Source organism: Dermochelys coriacea, chromosome 9 (genome assembly GCF_009764565.3).
Source record: "Dermochelys coriacea isolate rDerCor1 chromosome 9, rDerCor1.pri.v4, whole genome shotgun sequence".
Classification (NCBI taxonomy): Eukaryota; Metazoa; Chordata; order Testudines; family Dermochelyidae; genus Dermochelys; species Dermochelys coriacea.
This window is the reverse complement of record NC_050076.1, coordinates 101,971,026-101,993,905: the sequence shown is the minus strand read 5'-3', so window position 1 is coordinate 101,993,905 and position 22,880 is coordinate 101,971,026. Positions and strand designations below refer to the sequence as shown.

General features: G+C 39.1%; 1 protein-coding gene across 3 annotated transcripts in view; it reads left to right on the top strand.

Annotated features, from left to right (window-relative positions):
• Positions 1–392: 392 nt before the first annotated feature.
• WDR44 (WD repeat domain 44) overlaps positions 393–22,880 on the top strand; it is a 57,703-nt gene continuing 35,215 nt past the window's right edge. The window contains exons 1-4 of one of the 3 annotated variants that reach the window (XM_038416048.2): positions 393–613; positions 13,377–13,410; positions 19,864–19,938; positions 20,603–21,260. In XM_038416048.2, the coding sequence (XP_038271976.1) occupies positions 537–613; positions 13,377–13,410; positions 19,864–19,938; positions 20,603–21,260 (844 nt within the window). In that variant the 5' untranslated portion in view covers positions 393–536. Of the gene's footprint in view, positions 614–1,593; positions 1,713–13,373; positions 13,411–19,863; positions 19,939–20,602; positions 21,261–22,880 lie in introns of those variants that run through there. The other 2 variants (XM_038416047.2, XM_038416046.2) reach the window with 2 other exon arrangements.

The window sequence follows — 22,880 nt, the reverse complement described above, 5'->3', positions numbered from 1 at the left end:
CTCTCCCCTAGGTGTTTGTACAGCTCCGAGAACGGTGGAGCCCTGCCCCTCCCAGCCCAACAGAAATAATCACCAGCCTCTGGAAGCACCCAGCGCTGTGCCAGAGCCCCAGAAGCCTCTTGCCCAGACGCGCCGGCAGCCTCTCTCCCCTGCGTGTTTGTACAGCGCCTAGCACCGTTCCCAGGTGTTGGTACAGCGCCCGGCACCGCGGAGCCCTGCCCGAGCCGGGGTCTCTTGGTGCCAACCCCAACGAGCAGCAGCCCCGGCCCCTGGCACAGCAAAGCCCCAGGCGAGCCTAGCAGAGCCCCGAGCCCGGCCCAGGCTCTGCGCGGAGCACGGCCCCGCCCCCGCGCGGGCTACGCCGCGGCGTCCCTCGCCATTGGCCGACTCGCAGCGGCCCCGCCGGCAGTGGGCGGAGCCTCCGCCGCGCCCGCTCCGCTCGCGAGACTTGTGCGGCCCCCACTGCCGCCGCCAGCCCCCCGCCGCCGCCGCCGCCGCCGCCTCGCCTGCTGCCCGCCCCGCCCCGCCCCCGCCCCATGGCGTCCGACAGCGACACCGAGGAGTTCTACGACGCGCCCGAGGACGTGCACCCGGGGGGCGCCTCCCCCGCGCCGTGAGTACCCCCCCCCCCGCCGTGCGGCCCCCCCTCCCCCGGGCTTCTTCCCCTTCGCCCTGCTGCCCCGGCCCTGCAGCTCCCCCGTTACCCCCCCCCGTTGGGCCCTTCTGAAGGGGGGGGGCGCCTCCGCCCTCCCGCGGCTGGGGCGGGGGCGCGTTCAGAGCCCGCGGGGCGCGCTGCGGAAGCTGCGCTTCCCCTTGCACCGCCTCGGCAGGCGACCGCGGGGGGAGTCGCCGAAGGGTTCAGGAATCTGTTTTTGGGAGGGAGGAAACAGCCCCAAGTCTTCCGTGTGTTTGTCAGTGGGCGGGACACCTCTGGTTCTGGGGGGAATACGTGGTGATCACAGCTGGGTGGCATTGGGATGTTAGAAAACTACCTGACTTTACAAAACTTTTAAAAATGCGTTTTCCTAACTGAGGCTGCTTCCCAACTCTTCTGTCAAAAGGTCCTTCGTTCCTCGAAGAGCTAGTCCTGTTTGCTTCGGTGATTCAGATGTATGCAGTAGCAAAAACAAATGCAATAGAAATGGCTTCCTACAAAACAAAAAAATGGGGTGAAATTAACTAATTTGGAAAAAAAAAAAAATTTTTCCCTGCAATGCTTGCAAGTCAAACCTTGCAGCATGGTGCCAGTGCATAAGATCATGAAAAGGGCACGGATTGGTTTGTATTCATTGTCCAAACTGAGAGAAACTCTGCATGTGAAAAGCAAATTAGATATTTATAAAGATCATGGAAGGGTTAATAACCGTGTAAGACTTAATAACATGAGTACTAGTTTTTAAATGCATAATTTTTAACTTCCTAGTGTTCAATTTAAGGCCTTATGAGCTGAGATGCAGAGAGTGAAAACAGTTTCATGTTTATAAACACAAAGCTCATACCTAGGAAATACAGAGTTCTTGAGGCAAACTACAGGTTTTGTAGACCTGCTTCAATATCCTGTTTTATGCTTTTGTTACTTTTCTTTTATGTTGAACTTGGAGTTTGAGAATGCCTGTACAACCAACAAACCACGCAAGACTCTGCAATTTAGATGATGTCATCTTTCATTCTAGAATATTTGTGCTACGTCATCTCGTTACTTACTTCATAGGGTATACTCTTGCTAATGCTAGTTCAATGTCTGTTGTCTCGAATTAGAGAGGGTACCATTATCAATGTTATAGTTCAAACCGTTACTGTTTAGTAAATCCAATAGAAGTTGGTGGTAGACATTACTTTTATATATAATCTAGGAACCACAGTGAACCATAGAAGTAAGGCAAAATCAATAATGTAGAAAATGAGGCTTTTTTATGAAGTTAGTTTTACCCTATATGAACTACATTGTGTATGGTGCTTCATACCACTGATGTATACCAAATCTTTCTATAAACTGGTGCAGTGCTGTTCAGGCATTATAAAACATCTTATGGATTAAATAAAAATATTTTATTTAAATGTAAAATCATAAATTGACCATCTGGAAATTAAGTGTATTATCTGTAGCGGGGTAGTTGTAGCTTTAGCTAAGTAATCTTTTATTACAGTTACCTATCACAAACACCTTTCTTTTTAACTGTATATTTTAAATAGTTATTAGCTGGATCAGTTCTGTTTTGCACACAGTCTGAACCAAAAGCTGTGCTCCCTTTGACTTTGCAGTGGAAGGCTTGTTGAAAGAGCGGTAAGATATGGGGTCAATTCCATTTTTAAAACTTTTGAGTTAGGGTTTTATTTTTAACAGTCTGTATATCAACAAGCAGGCAGGTTCCAGAGCAAAGCAATCGATACCGAGTCCATTCTGTCTGTACCCTCCCTGCACTTTTGTCAAAGCTAGTGCGTTCTGCACTATCAGTTTTTTACATGCACTCTGTCCTGGGCTATCTTAATGTCATAAAGATGTATATTAGGGTTACTAGAGGGTGTCAACAAGCATACGGACAAAGGAGATCCCGTGGAAATAGTGTATTAGATTTTCAGAAAGCCTTTGACAAGGTCCCTCACCAAAGGCTCTGAAGTAATATAAGCAGTCATGGGATAAGAGGGAAGGTTCTTTCATGGTTTGGTAACTGGTTAAAAGATAGGAAACAAAGGGTAGGAATAAATGGTCAGTTTTCAGAATGGAGAGAGGTAAATAGTGGTGTCCCCCAGGGATCTGTACTGGGCCCAGTCCTATTTAACATATTCATAAATGATCTGGAAAAAGGGGTAAACTGAGAGGTGGCAAAATTTGCAAATGATACAAAACTATTCAATATAGTTAAGTACCAGGCAGACTGTGAAGAGCTACAAAAGGATCTCACAAAACTGGATGACTGGGCAACAAAATGGCAGATGAAATTTAATGTTGGTAAATGCAAAGTAATGCACATTGGAAATCATAATTCTAACGATACATATACAATGATGGGGTCTAAATTAGCTGTTATTACTCAAGAAAGAGCTCTTGGAGTCATTGTGGATAGTTCTCTGAAAACATCCACTCAATGTGCAGTGGCAGCCAAAAAAGCGAACAAAATGTTGGGAATCCTCAAGAAAGGGATAGATAATAAGACAGATAATGTCACATTGCCTCTATATAAATCCATGGTGTGCCCACACCTTGAATACTGTGTGCAGATGTGGTCACCCCATCTCAAAAAAGATGTATTGGAATTGGAAAAGGTTCAGAAAAGGGCAACAAAAATGATTAGGGGTATGGAACAGCTGCCATATGAGGAGAAATTAATAAGACTGGGACTTTTTAGCTTGGAAAAGAGGCAACTAAGGGGGGATATGATAGAGGTCTATAAAATCATAGTGGTATAGAGAAAGTAAATAAAGAAGTGTTGTTTACTCCTCATAATACAAGAACAAGGGGCCACCAAATGACATTAATAGGTAGCAGGTTTAAAACAAACACAAAGTATTTTTTCACGCAACCTCTTGAATTCCTTGCCAGAGAGTGTTGTGAAGGCCAATACTATGACGGCGTTCAAAAGGGAGCTAGATAGCCATTGATGGACCTATCTTCCATGAATCTATTAGCCAGGGTGGGCAGGAATAGTGTCCCTAGCCTCTGTTTGCCAGAAGCTGGGATTGGGTGACAGGGCATGGATCACTTAATGATAACCTGTCTGTTCATTGCCTTTGGGGCACCTGCCATTGGCCATTGTCGGAGGACAGGTTACTGGGTTTGATGGACCTTTGGCCTGACCCAGTATGGCCATTCTTATGCTCTTAGACCTGGTATGTGATTTTTCTAATGTCACTAACCATGGTCATGCCTAGGCTGGATGTATAATTTAGTGGCCACCTTCAGGAAGCCCCTATAGAATAACTGGGAGACCTAGAGAATTACTGGTCTTACCCCATCTTGCTAATTTAGTAACTAGTTGCTGTATGATTTCCATGTAGAGCTGGTTGAAAAATTTTTGACAAATGGGTTTTCATTGGAAAATGGTGATTTTGTCAGAAGTAAGGTTTTTTTACAGGGACCTATCAGTTTTGGGAAGGTTTCTCTGGCCCAGATTGGATTCAAGAGAGACTGACCAATGTATAGTCCAGAATAGGCCATGGCCTGGTAGTTAGGGCACTCAGGTGGAATGTGGTAGATCCAGGTTCAAGTCCTTGTCTCCAATTTTTTTGCAGAAAACTTTGAAAGATCTTGGGTTCATTCCAATGCAGAAATATAAATTCTTGAAAAATGTTATGGGATGTAAAAACAGTTTCCCACCCAGCTCTAATTCCATCTCTGTCATTAGGTATGGAACATGCAAAACAGTAAAATTAAGCAGAATATGATTTCTCACAATTTCTATGATCTGTCATTAACATTTGTAACTAATACTTGGGCTCAGGAGTGCAAAACAGGAACTAATTTACGTGGTGGAATACTCCAAATACATGTTTTTTCTTTAGTAGCAGGAAACGAGGAATAGCCTAATAAATAAAACATGGGACTGAATTCTAATCCTCTTACTGATATGGAACCTCTGGCCTTGGACAAGTCTCACAACCTTTCTGTTTTGCTGTCTGAAAATCGGGGATTATACTGCCTGCCCATATCACAGGAGTGTTGTGAAGACTGTTTTAAATAATTAAGCTTTAAAGTGCTAAGTAGTATTACTAGCAAAACCAAATATCATTTGTTAACAAGCTGTATTTTCAAATAATATTCCCACTGTATTTAGCAGTCAAAATGCCTGCCATTATGTTTGACCCTCTCTGGGCACAAATAATTTAGAATTAATTGTAACATCTTTTGAAATTGGGCCCACTCCATCTGGCTCATGCAGCATTTTTTGTTGCTACCTTTATGATTCACATGCTTCTAGGTTAGATAAACATTTTTTGTTTTAGGTAGTGTTCTGCTGTCCCTGTTGCTCTTGGAGCTTTCTGTGCATGTGGGAGGAACAGTATTTGAGTTGAGATCCACCAAAAGAAATACTGAGAGCGTAAGAACTGATTGGAGTTGTGGTTCCCAGTGCAGGTAGACATCTATGCACTAGCTCTGCTTGAGCTAGCACCTAATCATAGCAGTTTGGACACAGAAGAAGAGGTTAGCAGAACCATTCAATACGAACATACAACGTTCAGTTAGTTCCTCTGATGCTTTGTTGGAGTTCTCTGCTCAGCATAATGAGTCCTGTGACAGCTTCTGAAGACTGATACTTCAGGCTATTTTTATGCTAATTTTTGCTAAAAACTTTTTCATGACTTAGTTCATTTGATCCTTGGAATGAACTTTAACACACTTGCACACAAAATATTCTTCAGTGCTTTACAGATCTAAATGTGTATATCCTTCAGCATGGTGTGTGTGGGTGTGTGTATATGTATTTAACAACTTTAATGTGTCATACCTGAATTTTTAAAAATGTTGTTACTAATACAATTTTCTGTGCTTATGAAGGTCAAACATAGCATAAAGTTGGGCTTGCTGTAAACAAAAGTGGACAATTAAACAACAAATGAAATGCTCACTGCTGAGTCTGACTTAAACACAAACTTGAATTTAACAACTTAACAAAATAGAGGTTTAGTGGAAGCAGACACATCACCTGTGTCTATACAAATGGCAATGTTTTAATTCCACTGACTTACCCACTGGGACAGCTATATTAAATCATCTTGTAAAGCTGTGCAGAACTTTGTGATTTTATGGCCTTTCCAGTGGACCGTATCTCTTGTTTTTTAGCCTTCTTATCAAATAGGACATAAACATTAGATAAATTTGATTCTATACTCTCTTCTATGACAAACATCAGATTTGCCTCCCAACACCGCTGTGAGATGTATTATCTCCATTTTACAGACAAGGAGGCTGAAGCATAGAGTAAGTGACCTGCCCAAAGTTGCTCCCACCTCTCCTGCTGTGTTCTGCACACTTTTCAGGCCTTGTGACTTCCTTTGTCGCTTCATCCCACTCTCGCCTTTGTGCTTCTTGACACGCTGCTCCTTATGTCTGGAATGGCATCTGCAAATGTATCGGAATTTGTAACTTGCCCACTATATAATTGCTCAAATTTTTTCTTTTAACCTTTGTCTCGCCTTTCAATTGCCCTTCCCTTTGTCTGTCATCTTGTTGTGACGTAACTTCTATTGTAAGACTGAACTTTTCAAAGGAGACTTGGTCTTCCAACTGCCATTGCGAGTCGATAGGAGTTGGATGCCTAAGGCCCCTTTGACAATCAGTCTCAACTCCCTTGGGAAGCATCATGCAAAACTATTGTATGTAAATGTTTAATATGGATAAAAATCCATACAAGTAATTGCATAGAATGCAATTAATCCTCAGGATTAAGTGCTAAACTTGCTCTTCTGGATTGGGGACTTCAGTAACATTAAATATTCTAAACTAGATGTTTAGGGAGCTAAGGCATTCCCTCTAGCTGAGCCTATATGCTTCATTGCCAAAGTATATCTTTTCATTTTATTTGTAACTATGCTTCTATGATGGGACATATGGAGAGAGTCAGTCTCCCAGATAACTGGGTCCTGGACCATGTCAGCCTTAGTTTCCTGTACATCACTGAGGAAAATAACTTTGATCAGTCCATAACATTGCCTATGAGAACATCTGCTCAGTGTGCAGCTCGGGTCAAAATGCCTAGATAGGCTGTATTAACAGAGAATAAAACTGAAAATATTGTAATGACCCTATATAAACAAATGAAATGCCCTTATCTGGACTACAGTTTTTAGGTTTGGTCACCCCCTTTCAAAAAGGGTATAGTGATAGAAGGGGTTCCAAGAATGGCAATGAAGATTAATAGAGACATGAACATTTTCGGGAGAGGAAAGTGATTCAGGCTCTTCAGTTCAGAGAAGAGGCAAGTGAGATGGTAGAGATAATAAATTGTATAGATAGGGTAAATAAACGCCTATGAGGGACTTTATCTCATACCACGAGAAAAAGGCGTCGCCCAATGAAATGAAACCGTAGCAACTTAATACTAATAAGGAGATACTACTTGTGATCTACACACAAGAAACTTGGAACTTCTTGTTACAGGAGATTGGGGTGGAGCATAGTAGGATTTAAAAAGGGATTTGACTTCCATGGACTGTAAAATGTCCTCTGTTACATTAACTAGGTAGGGTAAATATTTGAGGGTTTCAGTGCTCAAGCTTTTAGGATGTAAGCCAACCACTAGTTTTCTGGCTTTTACTGTCTAACTATCCCAAGGCTATTATATTATTGGAGTTTTAAACTTTGAAGCATCTCGTACTTGCCCTTATTAGAGATTAGATAAAACCCTGATTGTGACGTATGGAAATTCCTTTGTTCCTATACTTAATTTAACCAATATCTAAAACTGCAGTCAGTGAATAGGTAGCCAGTGCAGTGTATGGTACATTAATTATATCCTTGTAATTGCTCGCCCCTCCTGAGACAAGCTTCTTTGTTCTCTATCAACTGACGTTTCCAAATGTTTCTCAAGGGTAGCCCAAGTAGAGTGCGTAGGAGTGATGTATCCTTGTGATTACAAAGGTGTAGACTATTGCAGTAAGATCTGCAGATAGGAATAATTGCAGCCTTTACCAGCCATAGGTCATAGGAAGGAGGAAAACATTACATGTCATTGGTGTCACATGGAAATCAAAGAGCAGCAGTGGATATGATGACTGGACTGAGCTGACTGAGGTCAAACATATGCCTCCTGTACAAGATGGTCTTGTGCCTTCAGTCCAGTCCTCTGTTTCCCTCTTCCTTTCAGCTTCATCTTCCTCTTACCTAGGCTGATCCTAAGCCAGTTTGCTCCCCTCTTGTTCCTTCATCCCAGGAAAGCAAGGAGATTACAGTTAAGGGATTTGACAAAAGATCTGTGTCATTCATAGACTCATAAAATTTAAGCTCAGAAGGGACCATCATGACCATCTAGTCTGACCACCTGCACATTTTGCAAGACACAGAACCTCACCCACCCACTCCTGTAATAAACCCCTAGCCTCTGGCTCAGTTACTGACATTCTCAAAACATGGTTTAAAGACTTCAAGGTACAGAGAATGCACCATTTACACTAGTTTAAACCTGCAAGTGACCTGTGCCCCGTGCTGCAGAGGAAGGGGAACCGATCCCCCCAGGGTCTCAGCCAATCTGACCTGGAGGAAAATTCCTTCCGACCCCAAATATGACAATCAGTTAGACCCTGAGTATGTGGGCAAGACCTACCAGCCAGACACCTGTAATAACTCAGAGCCCTTCCCATCTAGTGTCCCATCACCAGCCGTTGGAGAGATTTGCTACTAGCCGTTGCAGATTAGCTACATGCCATTGTAGGCACCTCTCTCCATATCATCACCTCCATAAACTTATCAAGCTCAGTCTTGAAGCCAGTTAGGTTTTTTGCCTCCACTGCTTCCCTTAAATGTTGTTCCAGAATGTCACTCTGACAGTTAGAAACCTTCGCCTAATTTCAAGCCTAAACTTGTTGATGGCAAGTTTATATCCCTTTGTACTTGTGCCCATGTTGGCACTTTACTAAAATAGCTTTTCTCCCTCCCTGTTGTTTATTCCTCTGATGTATTTATAGAGAGCCATCATAGCTCCCTCAGCCTTCTTTTGGTTAGACTGAACAAGCCAAGCTCCTTGAGTCTCTTCTCATAAGACAGGTTTTCCATTCCTTGGGGCATCTGGTAGCCCTTCTCTGTACCTGTTCCAGCTCGAATTCCTCTTTCTTAAACATGGGAGACCAGAACTGCACACAGTATTCCAGATGAGGTCTCTCAAGTGCCTTGTATAATGGTACTAACACTTCCCTGTCTCTACTGGAAATACCTCCCCTGATGCATCCTAGGACTGCATTAGCCTTTTTCACAGCTACATCACCTTGGCAGCTCATAGTCATCCTGTGAGGAACCAAAACACCCACGTCTTTCTCCTCCTGTCACTTCCAACTGATATGCCCCCAAGCTAATAGGAAAAAATCTTCTTGTTAGTCCCGAAATGCATGACTTTGCACTATTCAATTTCATCCCATTTCTATTACTCCAGTTTACAAGATAATCCGGATCTTTTTGTATTATGTTCCAGTCCTCCTCTGTATTAGCAATACCTCCCAACTTTGTGTCATTTGCAAATTTTATTAGCGCACTCCCACTTTGTGCCAAGGTCAATAATAAAAATGTTAAATAATATTGGTCCCAAGACCAGTCCCCGAGGAACTGCACTAGTAACCTCCCTCCAGCCTGACAGTTCGCCTTTCAGTATGACCCACTGTAGCTTCCCCTTTAACGAGTTCCTTATCCACCTTTTATTCTCATTAATCCCCATCTTCTCCAATATAACTAATAATTTCCCATGTGCAATTGTATCAAATGCCTTATTGAAATCCAGGTAGATTAGATCAACTTGATTTCTTAGACAAAGAAAATGCAGTAATCTTCTCAAAGAAGGCGATGTATCATTGACAATGCAGGCCTAAATGTCTCCTGTTTTCACTTGCACTAAATTTGGCAAGAAGCTGTTCAGTGGTGAAGACGTTAATCTTCATGAAGTCTCCATTCTTAGTTTGACAGTTTACTAGCTTGGAGCTGCCCAATAAGGGGAAACAGGGAGGAGGAGGCCTTTTGTAGCCTGGTCAGTTTTAGGATGAATAAGTAGGTTGAATGGATGCAAGAGCAAGTTCTGCAGGAGGCTGCTGGTATTTTCAGTTTTAGATATTCTAATAAACTGGTTATGTTTGTGGCTGTCCCACTGGCTCATTCTTTGACTCCTGCTTTGCCTATTAAACCCTTTTTGTTTAGGTGTAGTGATGATGGCAGTGATACAATAACTTAAACAAGCTACTCTCTAAACATTTCATCTGCATTTAACTGAAAATCAGTCTTGTTGGAAAGGATTTTTATGAAATCTGTTATGCAAGGCTGATCCTCTAACTGCTAAATATCAGATAATGGGATTATAGAGCTGATAAATTTCCTGGATGAATATCAGATTATATTCAACAGCACGTTCATAACTAATAACAGTATTCATTTGCCTTATGCTTTTGTTTAGTACATGACATTTCATTGTTAATATAGCATAAAGAGACTTCCTAATTGAATTTTTCATGATGGCTCAAACTTCTATAATTGATTAATATTTGTACCAAATAAATTTCATGTCTTCCGTACATGTATTTATGAAACTGCTGCTGTTCAGATACAGAATTTGTAAAATCAGTGTCTGATGAAATAGAACTGGGAGTTAATTTTAGGGGGCTGAGAAAGAGAAGGAACCCATTACAGAACAATATTAACAAAACCTCTTATTGGTAAATGTGCCTACTAACAAGTTTTTTTTGTGATGTTCTTGTTTCGCTGAGTTATAAAGGCATAAAAACGTGACCCACTCATGCTCTGGAGGGACAAGTAGTGACATTAATGAATTATTGAAATGAAGTACACACAACCCCAATGAACAGGTTTTTTTTATTAGTGCACCAGAGATTGCTCTGAGAATTATGCCACCACAACCAAGAACAATTATGGCAGATCATCTGAATGCCTTATTATGTTAAATAGATGCCACAGCAACAAGAAACTTTCATCTTTAATGTGACTTTTATTCAGTAGCCTTATCAAATACTTGTTGTGTTATACCTTGTGATACCTTTGACATTCTTATTGTATTGTCTTTGTAGGCATTCTGTACACTTCAGTAATAAATCAGAAGTGGAAAATAATTAATGGAACTTGTGTGTTTTCCCCAGAAACTGCAATTAATTGTTTTGAATCTAAAAATAACTATCCACGGAAGGCGGCAAGAAGAATTAAATTGGTTTACTATACTACTTACTTCATATAACTAGTGAAGGAATGTGAGGGGGTGTTTCCCTGGGGTGTTACCTTGCTTAGAAATAATCAATGTTAGCACTGATAGTTACATACATATATAACTTTGTTTAGTATTACTTTGTAACAGGTAGGGTGTCCACTATGGTCATTTAGATTGTAAGCTCTTCAGGGGAGGGACTGTCTACTGTTGTATTTGTACAGTGTTTAGCATAGTGGCCCCCCATTCTTGGTTGGTCCTTGTGCACTGCCACAATAAACATGTTTAATAATAATACTAAGGAATAAAATACTTCTAAGATTTATGGCTGTAGTGACATGGTACTGTGTACATCAATGCTCCTTTCTCCTTTTCAACTTAAAATCAAGGGGTTATGGTACAAAGTCCTGCTAATTGGAAATACAAAGTGGTTCAGGATAGCTGTTGGGAAGAGGGAGTGAGGGAGGAGAGGGAAGTGAATGAGTGATAGGTCATCTTCCCAAACAATATGTTAAGAATAGCAGTAAAAGGCACATACCGATATTTGAGTGAAGTATTGATTGATTGACCTGAACACCTTGGTCAACATTTACTTCTAGTAATTGTACATCATAATCACTGAAATAAGTTACTATCTATATTACTACAAATATTCTGTATATGTCTGGAAATCTCTCTCCAATGCACTGATGAATTTCAAAAGCATATTGTTTTTTCTTATTAAAGAGATGCTGTCAACTTGAATCTAGCCAGTTTTTAAAAAGAGCTGAAAGTAGTTTTGTGTACTGTACCTTACTTTAATAAAAATAATAATAAAAAACACCACAGAAATCCCAGTCCATTCTGTGAAGGGCCTTCTCGAATAAAAGCAAAAACTTGATGACTGAAGTAAACGGAGTAAATATTTTTCTCTAACCTTTCAGTTTATTTTTTTAGTTGTCTCTGGTGTAACAATGGTAGTCTTTTTAAAAACAAACAAACCAAAAAAAGATGGTAATTGTTTTTCAAGTTGATAGTGTCCCTTGGAACTGTAGTTCTGGAAAAAAGATGAAGAAAAGGATCTGGAAAAAACTCTTCTTAGGTCTTGTCTACACTAGAAAGGGTTTGCTGATATGGCTGTACCAGCAAACCCTCCTAATGGAGTTGCAGCTTTTACTGCCAAGAGTTCTTTTGCAGGTATTATGCCAGTTTCTTGAATTAAATAAGCTATTACCAGCAAAATAACTCTTTTTTGCAGGCATAACTATGTTTACAATGGGGCTTTTGCTGGCCCAGCTATATTGGTTTAGGGATGTAATTATTTTTTTCACACTCCTAGCTGACATAACTTTTGGCAAAAAGTTTTAAGTGTGGACTAGGCCTAATCAATTAGCAAGCAAGGATTTGATTATGTATGTGGTTCATCAAAGGTGTGGTCACTGATCTCTGCAGCCAGTTAAAATTCTGTCTTTTTACCATAGCTTCAAACTTTGATACTCTCATTGGAGGAAGCAAACTATGGGCAAACAGCCCATAATAGGCAGAGGTTATGGTGTATGTAACTTTAAGGGCCCTGAAGTCAAAACACTGACACAGCACTATTCAATATAAGAGTATCTTCTGGAACACCAAAAATCAAGAACAGATTCAGGAATTTGGGTACATTGCAGAAGTAAAATAAATCAGTGAACTTTCCATTGCTGTCAACCTGAAGTATTGTTAAACGGGTGACCTGAAGATGAATAGCTCTCGGGTGCCCAATCCCTTTCTCTAAGTAAGTTTATTAGAAGTTGCGCTTCAGATTGGATGCTAATTTAGCTCTCTGGCTCTGAATGTAAACTTCTAGAGGCCAATTATCCAAGCTGCTTGTCTCAGTCCTGTGGCTGGTAGGAAGGTGTTCTTATCACAGTCCATGCTAGTTGGAACTCTTGGTTGCTGCCTTTATGGAGAGGCTGAAGAATGAATGGACTTGTCAGAGATGACACTCAGTCTGGGCTGAGGCACTTGACTGCTCTCTCTTGGAGTTTGCACTAATTTTCCTTCTAATGAGGGCTTCAGTTTTCAGTGATGCTTCTCTGTCATCTTTCATGAGCAATAACTCTATTAAAATCCCTCTGATTAGAAATAATCAATAGCCACAGAGATGGGATAGCATCAGTTTTATAGAAGGGATGGAGAGCAGGAAAATCCTATTATTTTGGTTCTTAGAAATTGCTTTTGGCTGGGGATTTCAAAGGAGATTTAGGGAGTTATTTTCCTAGCTCCTGTCAAATTTCAAGTCACAATTGAGCATTTAACTCCCTTCAGCTTCTCTGAAAAGTCTTCACTGTGAGTGTTGAGGTATAATCACTTGTCTTCTTGTAGAAGAGGCAGACACAATATTTTTAAACTGAAAATTCAAAGTAAACCATCAGTTTAGAGAAGACCTTTGTCATTGTGATTTTTGTATAGTGAAACTTCCACTAAATAATCAAGGGAAGGATTCATTTTTGGAGCTTTGGGATTTTTTTGCATACTTTCATCTAAATCTTTTTTCCTTTTTTTTTCTAGCAGGTCACCGACAAAAGTTGGGTCCCATGTATTAAAGGTGTGTCTCTCTTTATATAATCTTAAATGTTTGTAATTTGACAAATGCTTATGTAACATGCCTGACCTTAAGTCCATAATACTGGGTCATGATATTATATAGCTGCATGCGTAGGCAGAACATGGCAAACTAAGGATGAAGCCTTTTCCCAAATCATACTTTCCTTGTTGTGGGTTTGTTGACTTTTTATGCTTCCACTTTTTTAAGTTTAAACTTTTCTTGTTTCCTTTGGCTTAAAAAAAAAAAAAAAAGAAAAGAAAAGAAAAATGGACCCACATGCTTTGACTAAAGAGCTAATAAATGGCATCCTTAAATTTGCAGAGTTTTTAATTACTCAAACGGTATGTAGAGGAACTGGACCCATCTCTTTTTGTTTTATATTCAGATACAGGAGTATGCCAGAGTTGTGGACACCTTTTATTATATTGACTTATTTCAAATCCTTGACTAAAATTTCTATTTGTATTTTGGTGACAGAAGGTAGTAAAGTGTTTTATGCTTCAAAAGCTACCACTTCAGGTTACATGAAAGCAAAACTCTAAATTTAGTTTATTGAGGCAGCATCACCACTTCCCACACAAGTAATTAGTATGCTGTTTCTCTGTATAATGACAGTGCAGCTGAACCTTGGGCATTTATTAAGTAGGTCAGGAATTGGTATATGTACAGATACAATTCATTATATGGGTTGGGAGATGGACCAAAGGTGACATTATGCAATAATCTTTTATGTGGAGTAAAGCAGGATTGACGTTTTCTGTTCCAGAAGTGCTGGGTAATCCGTAGTGAAAATAGAAATATTTTGATTCATCAACAGTGGTAAAAAGTAAGTCATAACACTGTCCCACAGATAACAGCATATCTTTATTCATTCCACTGTAATGTGATTTAGGAGGAGAGATTTAGAAAAGTCATTGACTTAATTCTGTTACATTTATAGGTGTCTCACCTGGTATTCTGCTTTAATTTCAATGTCTCCTTGACAATATGGTGTTAAATGTCTAAACTTTTCAGTAAATGTAGTTCCATTTAATTCTGACAGAAAGTAGTATGTGGACATGGATTGAGTTGGATTCCATGCATCACTGGCTAAGCTTTCAGTGAGAATACTTGGCTATAATCTAAATTTTTAAGTATATGCTGTGGCTGGGCACTACTGTTGCTTATGGGGTCCTCACCATGTTACTAATTTTCATTTTTCATTAAGGAGCATCTTCCTAAATCACTTCACCTTCAAAAGTCAGCCTTGTATAAAAGCACACTATCAGTTTCACCACTTGGTACCATTATCAGTTGATTAAACTTGTGACCAGCCATACAGTTGAAGGAGTTTGGGATCTTTCACAAGTCCAAAGTCTACTACGTTAATGTCAACAAAAGTTGAAATTAATATAGCAAGCTTGTTGAGGCACGGACTACAGTGGGATGTAGTTGTGTCAAAACGTGTTTGCTTCTTGTCACCTTGTCAATATGCATTTGAAGAATAGCCTAAATTAAAATGTTGTAGGAGTTTATTATATGATGTCTTGTCACTAAGAGTAATTAGAAAAAGTACATTAAAATATATAAGTATTTCTGTTATGGGAAAAATGCCTATATACTCTCCTGTTGAGTAATTTTGCTCATTAATTAATTCTTTGATAGAATAATGGCAGGTGCTTCTTTATTGTATATTAATGCACATTTCTGGGCCAACAAAAAAAAAAGTGTGCCTAAAGTTAGGGTTTCAAAAGACAGCTGAGTTCCGCTGAAGTCACTGGTAACTGCTGAGTGCTCAATAGCCTGATTTTTAACCAAGCTGATTTAGGTGCCTGAATATGGATTTGGGTGCTTGAAATCAGGCTCCTGCTTTTCAAGAACTTGTCCTTATTTTCTAACTTTTCAATTCTAATTGTTGGTGTGTATTATAGACAATTCTCCCTGTTCCATCTCTGGCCATAAACATGTTGACTTCTGATTTTTAACAGAGATTAGTTAAGGGGTTTAATTGTAGACCAAACTGGCTCCCATTCAATGGTTAAAATTTGGTCTGATATTACAATTTTTTGACAAACTTGATATTGCACTAAAAGCTTTGTTATCCGGCATGTTGTGGCATTGGGGGGGTGCCATCCAGTTAACTAAGAGTTATACTTACCAATGGATTACCAATTTTCAAAGAATTGGAATACAATAACATGAATAAACATTCCTATTCTTGCCCTTTACAAGATGTGGACAAATATCTATTTTCTGTTTTAATGTCAACACAACTTTGACACTTCTCTCCTTTGCTTTTCACTGGTATTTTTGATGCTATAATGGTGGTGATATTTTACGATAAAAACAGGACAATACACCAAGTAATAAACCAACCAATCACAATGGCACATGCAAACAGAACAGCATTCAGCTCTTCTTGGCTAACTAAGTCAGACTGCTCTCGGAAATACTCGGGTTCCAAATAGCTTCGGCATTGTTCGTGGTTACTAGATTAAAGACTTGGTGTTGGGAGGTATCAGAAGTGCCAGTTTCTCGAACTTTCCAGTTGATAAAGTGCCGGATAACACAGCTTTTACTATACTAGGTTACTAAAAGATCTAGAAAAAACAGACCAAATCTGCTTGCAAATTCATACCAGAATGGTTGTCATTTAAAATATCTATCAAGATACAGTAGTCTGCAAAATAAAGGGCCTCAGCCTCTGTCAAGAAACAATAAATACTGAGGTGCTGTAAAATGCAAAGTGCATGTACATGTTAATATATATGAAATGTCAGAAATCTTTTCACTTTGACTATGAATTTCAGATGAAAACTTCTAACAGTTTGAAGGCTTAATGAAATAAGAGGCCTGGAGGGGGATGGGAGGGAGTACTGTTCAATTCACATGAAAATCACTGCTTCCTGGTTTGCTCTGCTGTCAGACCAGAGGTGTAGAATAGCGTTGACTGCATCTGAGTTCAGAGAATCAAGTGTGTTCATTTTACATGCTCCTGCCTTGGTTTTACATCTTTGCAGGTTAATCATTAAATTAATGGCTTGTCAGATGACTCTTCTCAGCCAGTCATGCGCCAGGATTTGTCTCTACTGTGTAAGAATAGCTAATACTGGCCTTTGTCTGTGGGTTTGGGCTCTAAGTGCCACTCTTCCTTTTTTTTCCACACCATTGTAAGCCATATAGTATGTGAGTTGCAAAGTATCTAAAAGGTTACGGGTCAGCATCTGATCAATATTCTGTCCGCTCAAATGAAAACAAGCTTTTTTTTGTCCACTTAGTGGTGGTGAAGAGGAGAGAGTGAATTCCTAATAAATAAATTGCAATAGCAGATGTGTAAGGAACACTTCCACTGATTATACTGGAAAATTGATGCCATTATCTTTTTTTCTATTCCTGAAAAATGCTCATTTTTGCTCCCTGGATTAAGCTTAAACAAGTGGTGGTGGTCTCCTGAAAATACTGCATAGAATGCCATATCAGAACAGCCAGTAACTATTTAGAAATGCTGTTCAAAATGTAATGGGTATAACTAACTCGAATACCATATTTAAATTAAAGAAATACTTTTTCTTTTGGACATTTTTTTTGTCATTGTATGAAAAGTCCACACTTTTAACATTCAGTTGTAGGCCTTTACCCAATCTCTAAAATGTTCAAAATAAAGGTTAGTTACTTGACCTAAATAAGTGGCTAATATTTTAGAATTGGGTTCCAAATGTTTGCGTTAGGTTTTAGTGCATTTAATACACTTAATTGTGTCAATTACACTGTTTTCATGGAGCTACTGCTATGTAAACTTACTAAAATTTATGCTACATTGTACTTTCTTGGCTAAGTGTGACTGCGGGTGAAACAAAGTGCTCTAAGGGTTGCATTGTATGTTTAAGATTTGCTCATAAAGTTAAAATATAACCAGTGGAAATATTATTCAGATGAATGGTGCAAGATGCAAACTGCCCTAGATGTGAAAGTATTTTTTAACCACAGCATTTCTTATTTTTGTAACAAGCAAATATCCCATAAGGATCACACTTAATGACTTTCATTTTAGGTTGGAGCAGTTGTCTATCTGTGGAGTGGTAAACAATTGCTTAAGTATTTTCTTGTTTGTGTTCATTAAACTTCGTAATGAAATGGGTGTAATATACTGTACTGTAGTTACATTAGATTCCAAAAGCATCTGAGTGAACATAGCTTTGTATTTAGCTGTATTAACTAGTATTGCAATGCCAGGTGTTAAGGAGTTATAATTAGGACAGAATATGAGGTTGTGAATTTTCAAGAGCTCAAAGACTTATTTGTGATTGCCAGATGTGATTTAACCTGGCAACTGCTAATCACATTACACTTGCTATTGTGGGTGATGGTAGTACTAGATTTTAAAAATGTGAAAATTCTGCAAGTACCTACAAATCCCTTGTATTGAGCTAGTTTTGCATAATCAAGACAAACTTTATGTAAACTATTATAAATATAGCTGTGTTGATCCCAGTATATGAGGAAACACAAGGAAGTTAGGTAGTGTCTCTTACTGAAACAAGTCTACAAATGATTATATACAAAAACCCATGTATCACCAAACTTACCTTTGCAGATCCAGCAACCACTTCAGACACACCAAAAAAATCTGTTATCTACAGCCAGGCACTCAGCTACCACTGAATTTGCTCTGAAGAGAGAGTCAGGGATACACACACCTAAACATACTTAAAACTACCTTCACCAAGCAAGGACACTCTACCAGAGTAGTAGATCGCATAATGGAAAGGGCCGCCCAAATACCCTGGGAGAACCGACTTTAGTACATGGGGGGGAAAAAAGCCACAGACGGCTCGTCCCTAGTTGTCACTTACCACCCCACACTGGAGCCCATATGGGGAATCATCATCAAACAATTACAAAACCATATTTTATGGGGACCATATCCTGAAAGAAATCTTTCCTGAACCCCCTTCTCCGGCTTTCAGACAACTCCCAAACATTAGTAAGCTCCCCACGGACCAGGACACACCAAATCAAAATGGCGCCAGAAGAATGGCTACAAAACCTCCAGACATGTCTCCACTCCTATGATGATGAATACCACTCACAACATACCTTTCAAGATTTATGGATCCTATACGTGCCTGTTACAACATGTAGCGTACCTCATCTTGTGCATCAGATGCCCCAGTAACAACTATGTGGGTGAAACTAGACAATCTCTGTACTGTAAATGAACTCCCAGAAAAATAAGACAAAAATGCCATCTCATCCATCAGCAAACAGTTCACAAAGTGATCGCTTCGTATCTGGTCTTTCGTTCCTCATCCTGACACATACACAACACCTTCAAAAGCAAGCCTGGGAACTTAAATTCATAATGCTGCTAGACACAAAAAAAATAGACCTAACAGGGACACTGTTTTCATGGCTCATTCCAACAATCTGCAACACACACCTGCATGCTGACCCTTAATGGTCCACTTCAAACGCCTTTTGCATAACAATCTAATCCTTATTGCTCACTAATCTCAAGTGACCTGCAACATGTTACCGCTTATGCTTACTGTCTGTCCCACTCTGATTTCTTTCCCTAGACCTGAAGAACTGTGTGTGGTTCAAAAGGTTGTACTTTCCACCAACAGAAGTTGGTCCAGTAAAAGATATTACCTTACCTACCTTCTTTCTCTTATAAATGTTTAATTTTTCCTAATTTTCATTTGTTGCGGATTATTAAATATGCTTGCATTTATTTCTCATAACTCAACATTACCTTCAATTTGGTTATTTTAGCAATGAAGTCGGAATATTGTTTTTTGTGACATTTCAATGGGAAAACACTGGGTTTCATAAGCACAAGATTCTAATGTCTGTGTAGGATCATTTAGATGGAAGGAGTTTATCTTATGATAGGCAGAGATCTTATCAAGCACTCCTAAAATAGCAAGAGAATAGAAAATTACTGAAATGAAGTTACTTTTTTATTTCTCAGTGTAGTGTGTGTTGTCTATTTCTGTGATTACTCCAGTGTGACATACCTTTTCCAAAAAGAAAAGGAGTGCTTGTGGCACCTTAGAGACTAACAAATTTATTAGAGCATAAGATTTCGTGAGCTACAGCTCACTTCATCGGATGCATTTGGTGGAAAAAAAACTTTTTTTCCACCAAATGCATCCGATGAAGTGAGCTGTAGCTCACGAAAGTTTATGCTCTAATGAATTTGTTAGTCTCTAAGGTGCCACAAGCACTCCTTTTCTTTTTGCGAATACAGACTAACACGGCTGCTACTCTGATACCTTTTCCAGTTTGCTCTATGAACTACTACTTAAGCTTGTCAGTTTGACAGCATTAAAACCAGTCTTCAAATATAGCGGAATGTTTGCCCCCTTGGGATATTTTGTTGCTTTGCCATTTAATTTGTATCTTTGCTAAATTACCTTTCTTATTGAGGAATTTTATTCCTTTCCTGATTATTGATGATTGTTTTTACAGGAAACGGACAGCAATATACACAGAGTTGCAAATGAGGCCCTGATACAGGAAGTAAAACAAGATGACTCTAAAGAGGTTGGTTAAACATCTGTTTAGCAGTGTGTATAAAAAGTCTAAACTTAGATTTAAAATCTTCTTAGCTGAATTAAAATATTTTTAATATTTTAGCAATATATTGAAATTGGAATCAATAAGTGTTTTAATTACTTTAATACAAAGTTTTTAGAAATAGTTATTGTAATCAGCCCAAATGCTGTTCATTTAGGGGAAATCAAACTAAATATGTTCAAAATAAAAATTCAGGATTTGTGGCCACTAAATCATTTGGCTACTTTACAGTATAATAAATAAGGGGCATGAGAGGGATGATAAATGTCCAAAAAAAATCAGATTTGATTTTTCTGTGTTTTGTTACAAACTTTTTAAAAATATAAACTACACTAAAAAGCAAGAAAATGTAGTTTACGTTTTCTGAAGTCAGTTGACCCGATTACCACTCGAGTGGGTATATTTCTGTACCTAGCTTCTAGCCCCCATAATTTTGTTTAAAAAATTTTTTTGTTTAAAAAATGTAATATATTTATTGGTGTCCTTATTTTCATTATAAAAGTGAGGTAACTTTTCCATGACACTGAGACTTATCCTATGCTTCGCGTGGACTGCCTGACAAGTGTGCTTTAGGAACTCTTCCTTCCTATATTTGTATGTCTTGGCAAACATATGTTTTGGATTTTTTTAGATTATTGACAGTATTATAAAAGAAAGCCAAAAAGTGCAACAGCTAGAAGATGATCCTTTGGCTTCCCAAGGAAAAGAGCCAACTGATCAAACTTCAGATACAAATACTTGGATCCCTGGAGCAGATATCCTTAGTAATATTCCTGAACTACTAGCTACTGAATCAGCATTACAAGAAGATACTCAAGAACCTGTGACTCAGAGTACATGTAAGGAGGCAGAAGTGGAACCCAGAGGGGTTTTTTTGCCTTCTGACCATACCGTTGAGCATCAAGAAGGTGAAACCACTAATAAACTAGCAGAAATAATAAATGCAACTGAAGAGCTTAAAATCACTGAATCTTACTCACCGAAAGAAACATCTAAAAATGAGGAAGTAACAGAAGTGAAGCAGACAGATATTTTAGAAGAGGTGACTTCCGATTTCTTACCTACCAAAGATCTTACAACAGAAGAAATGCCTCCAGCCAAACCCCCAAGGCAACTTAGTGTAGAACCTGATATAGTTGCTAGCACTAAGAAATCTCTTCCAGTACGCCCACCGCCTCCAGCAAATGTTCCTCCTCCTAGACCACCACCACCTGCTCGGCCCGCTCCACCACCCCGGAAGAAAAAGAGTGAATTGGAGTTTGAGGTGCAAAAATTATCTGGTTTAGAAGGCAAGTATATGCTTTGCCCTAAAGTATTGTGTCCAGATTAGTGCACCAACTTTCTGTCTTTAGACAGGTTTCAGAGTAGCAGCCGTGTTAGTCTGTATTCGCAAAAAGAAAAGGAGTACTTGTGGCACCTTAGAGACTAACAAATTTATTAGAGCATAAGCTTTCGTGAGCTACAGCTCACTTCATCGGATGCATTTGGTGGAAAAACTGTTTTTGTTTTTGTTTTTCCACCAAATGCATCCGATGAAGTGAGCTGTAGCTCACGAAAGCTTATGCTCTAATAAATTTGTTAGTCTCTAAGGTGCCACAAGTACTCCTTTTCTTTTTGTCTTTAGACAGTTGCCATTTTTCTGCTTTTCAGAAGTTACTGAGCCTCTTGCTTTTCTTTTGGCTAGCTACCCTTGAATTAGAGGTGCAATCAGCTGAACAATCGCATGGCCTTTTCAGATATCTACGTGAGTTAGGAGCCCAAGGCCCTTTGAAAGTCAACAGTATTCGGGCTGTTAACTCACATATTTTCTTTTCAAAGTCTCACTCCGTACTTCTGTCAGAATTTTTCACCTGCTTTTATTCAGAACACCTGAAAACAACAGAGCAAGAGAAAGCAATGGAAATATTTTCTCTTTTCTTTTCTGTGTTTGCACCATTTTGTGATGAGTTTCACTGTTCTTTTATCTTTTCTCTGCTTATGTCTCTTCTGCACAGCAACAGGAATCTAAATGTATTTAAAAAGTAGTGATTATAAAGCCAAAGATTAGATGTGGGATTCAGTTCTGCTTTTGGCTAGATGGCTACGTTTATGGCTAGATCTTTAGAAGTAATGACTTTCTTTAGTATTCATACTGGACTTTTTAAAACTCTGTACACATGACTTTTAGTTATGATTGTTGCCCGTACTGTAGGTATCTTACTACCTTCTACTAATGATGGTTGGATGTGCATATGTATTTGGAGTGTTAGAAGTAAACATGAGATGCAGTCCTGAATCTAGCACCACGCCACTTTATACTAAGTAATTATGTACTGTCCCAGAGAATTGCCCAGCAACAGTGAGGACAGCTGATTAGAAACAATAATCAGTTCACAAAGATCACATTAAACCTTCAGTACTAAATTTCTGATGCAATGACTGTCAAAAATAATTTTTTAGTCAGAACCAAAAGAAGCTTGATCTTCTGGCACTCTGTCAACTATTTCTGCATAGGAGAGGGCTGTCTTTTATGTTGAGAATAGTGTAGGACAGAAAACTGCAAGTTTGATAGGCTATAAAATATACTTTGAGCAAGGTAAAACTCTTGTGGTGAAAGGTAAAACACCCAGCATATTACACACGCATTTGAGTATATACATATAATTATAAATCATAAATTTTAGTTTTCCAGTAATGATTTTCCCCATATGTATGTCTGAGGATTTGTTTTTTAAGCTGGGCACATCCCTAATGAAACATTCCGCTTTGGAAAATTAACCTTTGCTCCAGCAAATAAAGAAATTGTGTAGTTTCAGTATGCCAAAAGTCAACTTAAATAAATTTTTGGGTGAATTTTAATCACTGTATGATGAAGAGAAGCAGTTAGAGGTGTTGTATTGTAACTGTATAATTTTATATCATTACAGATT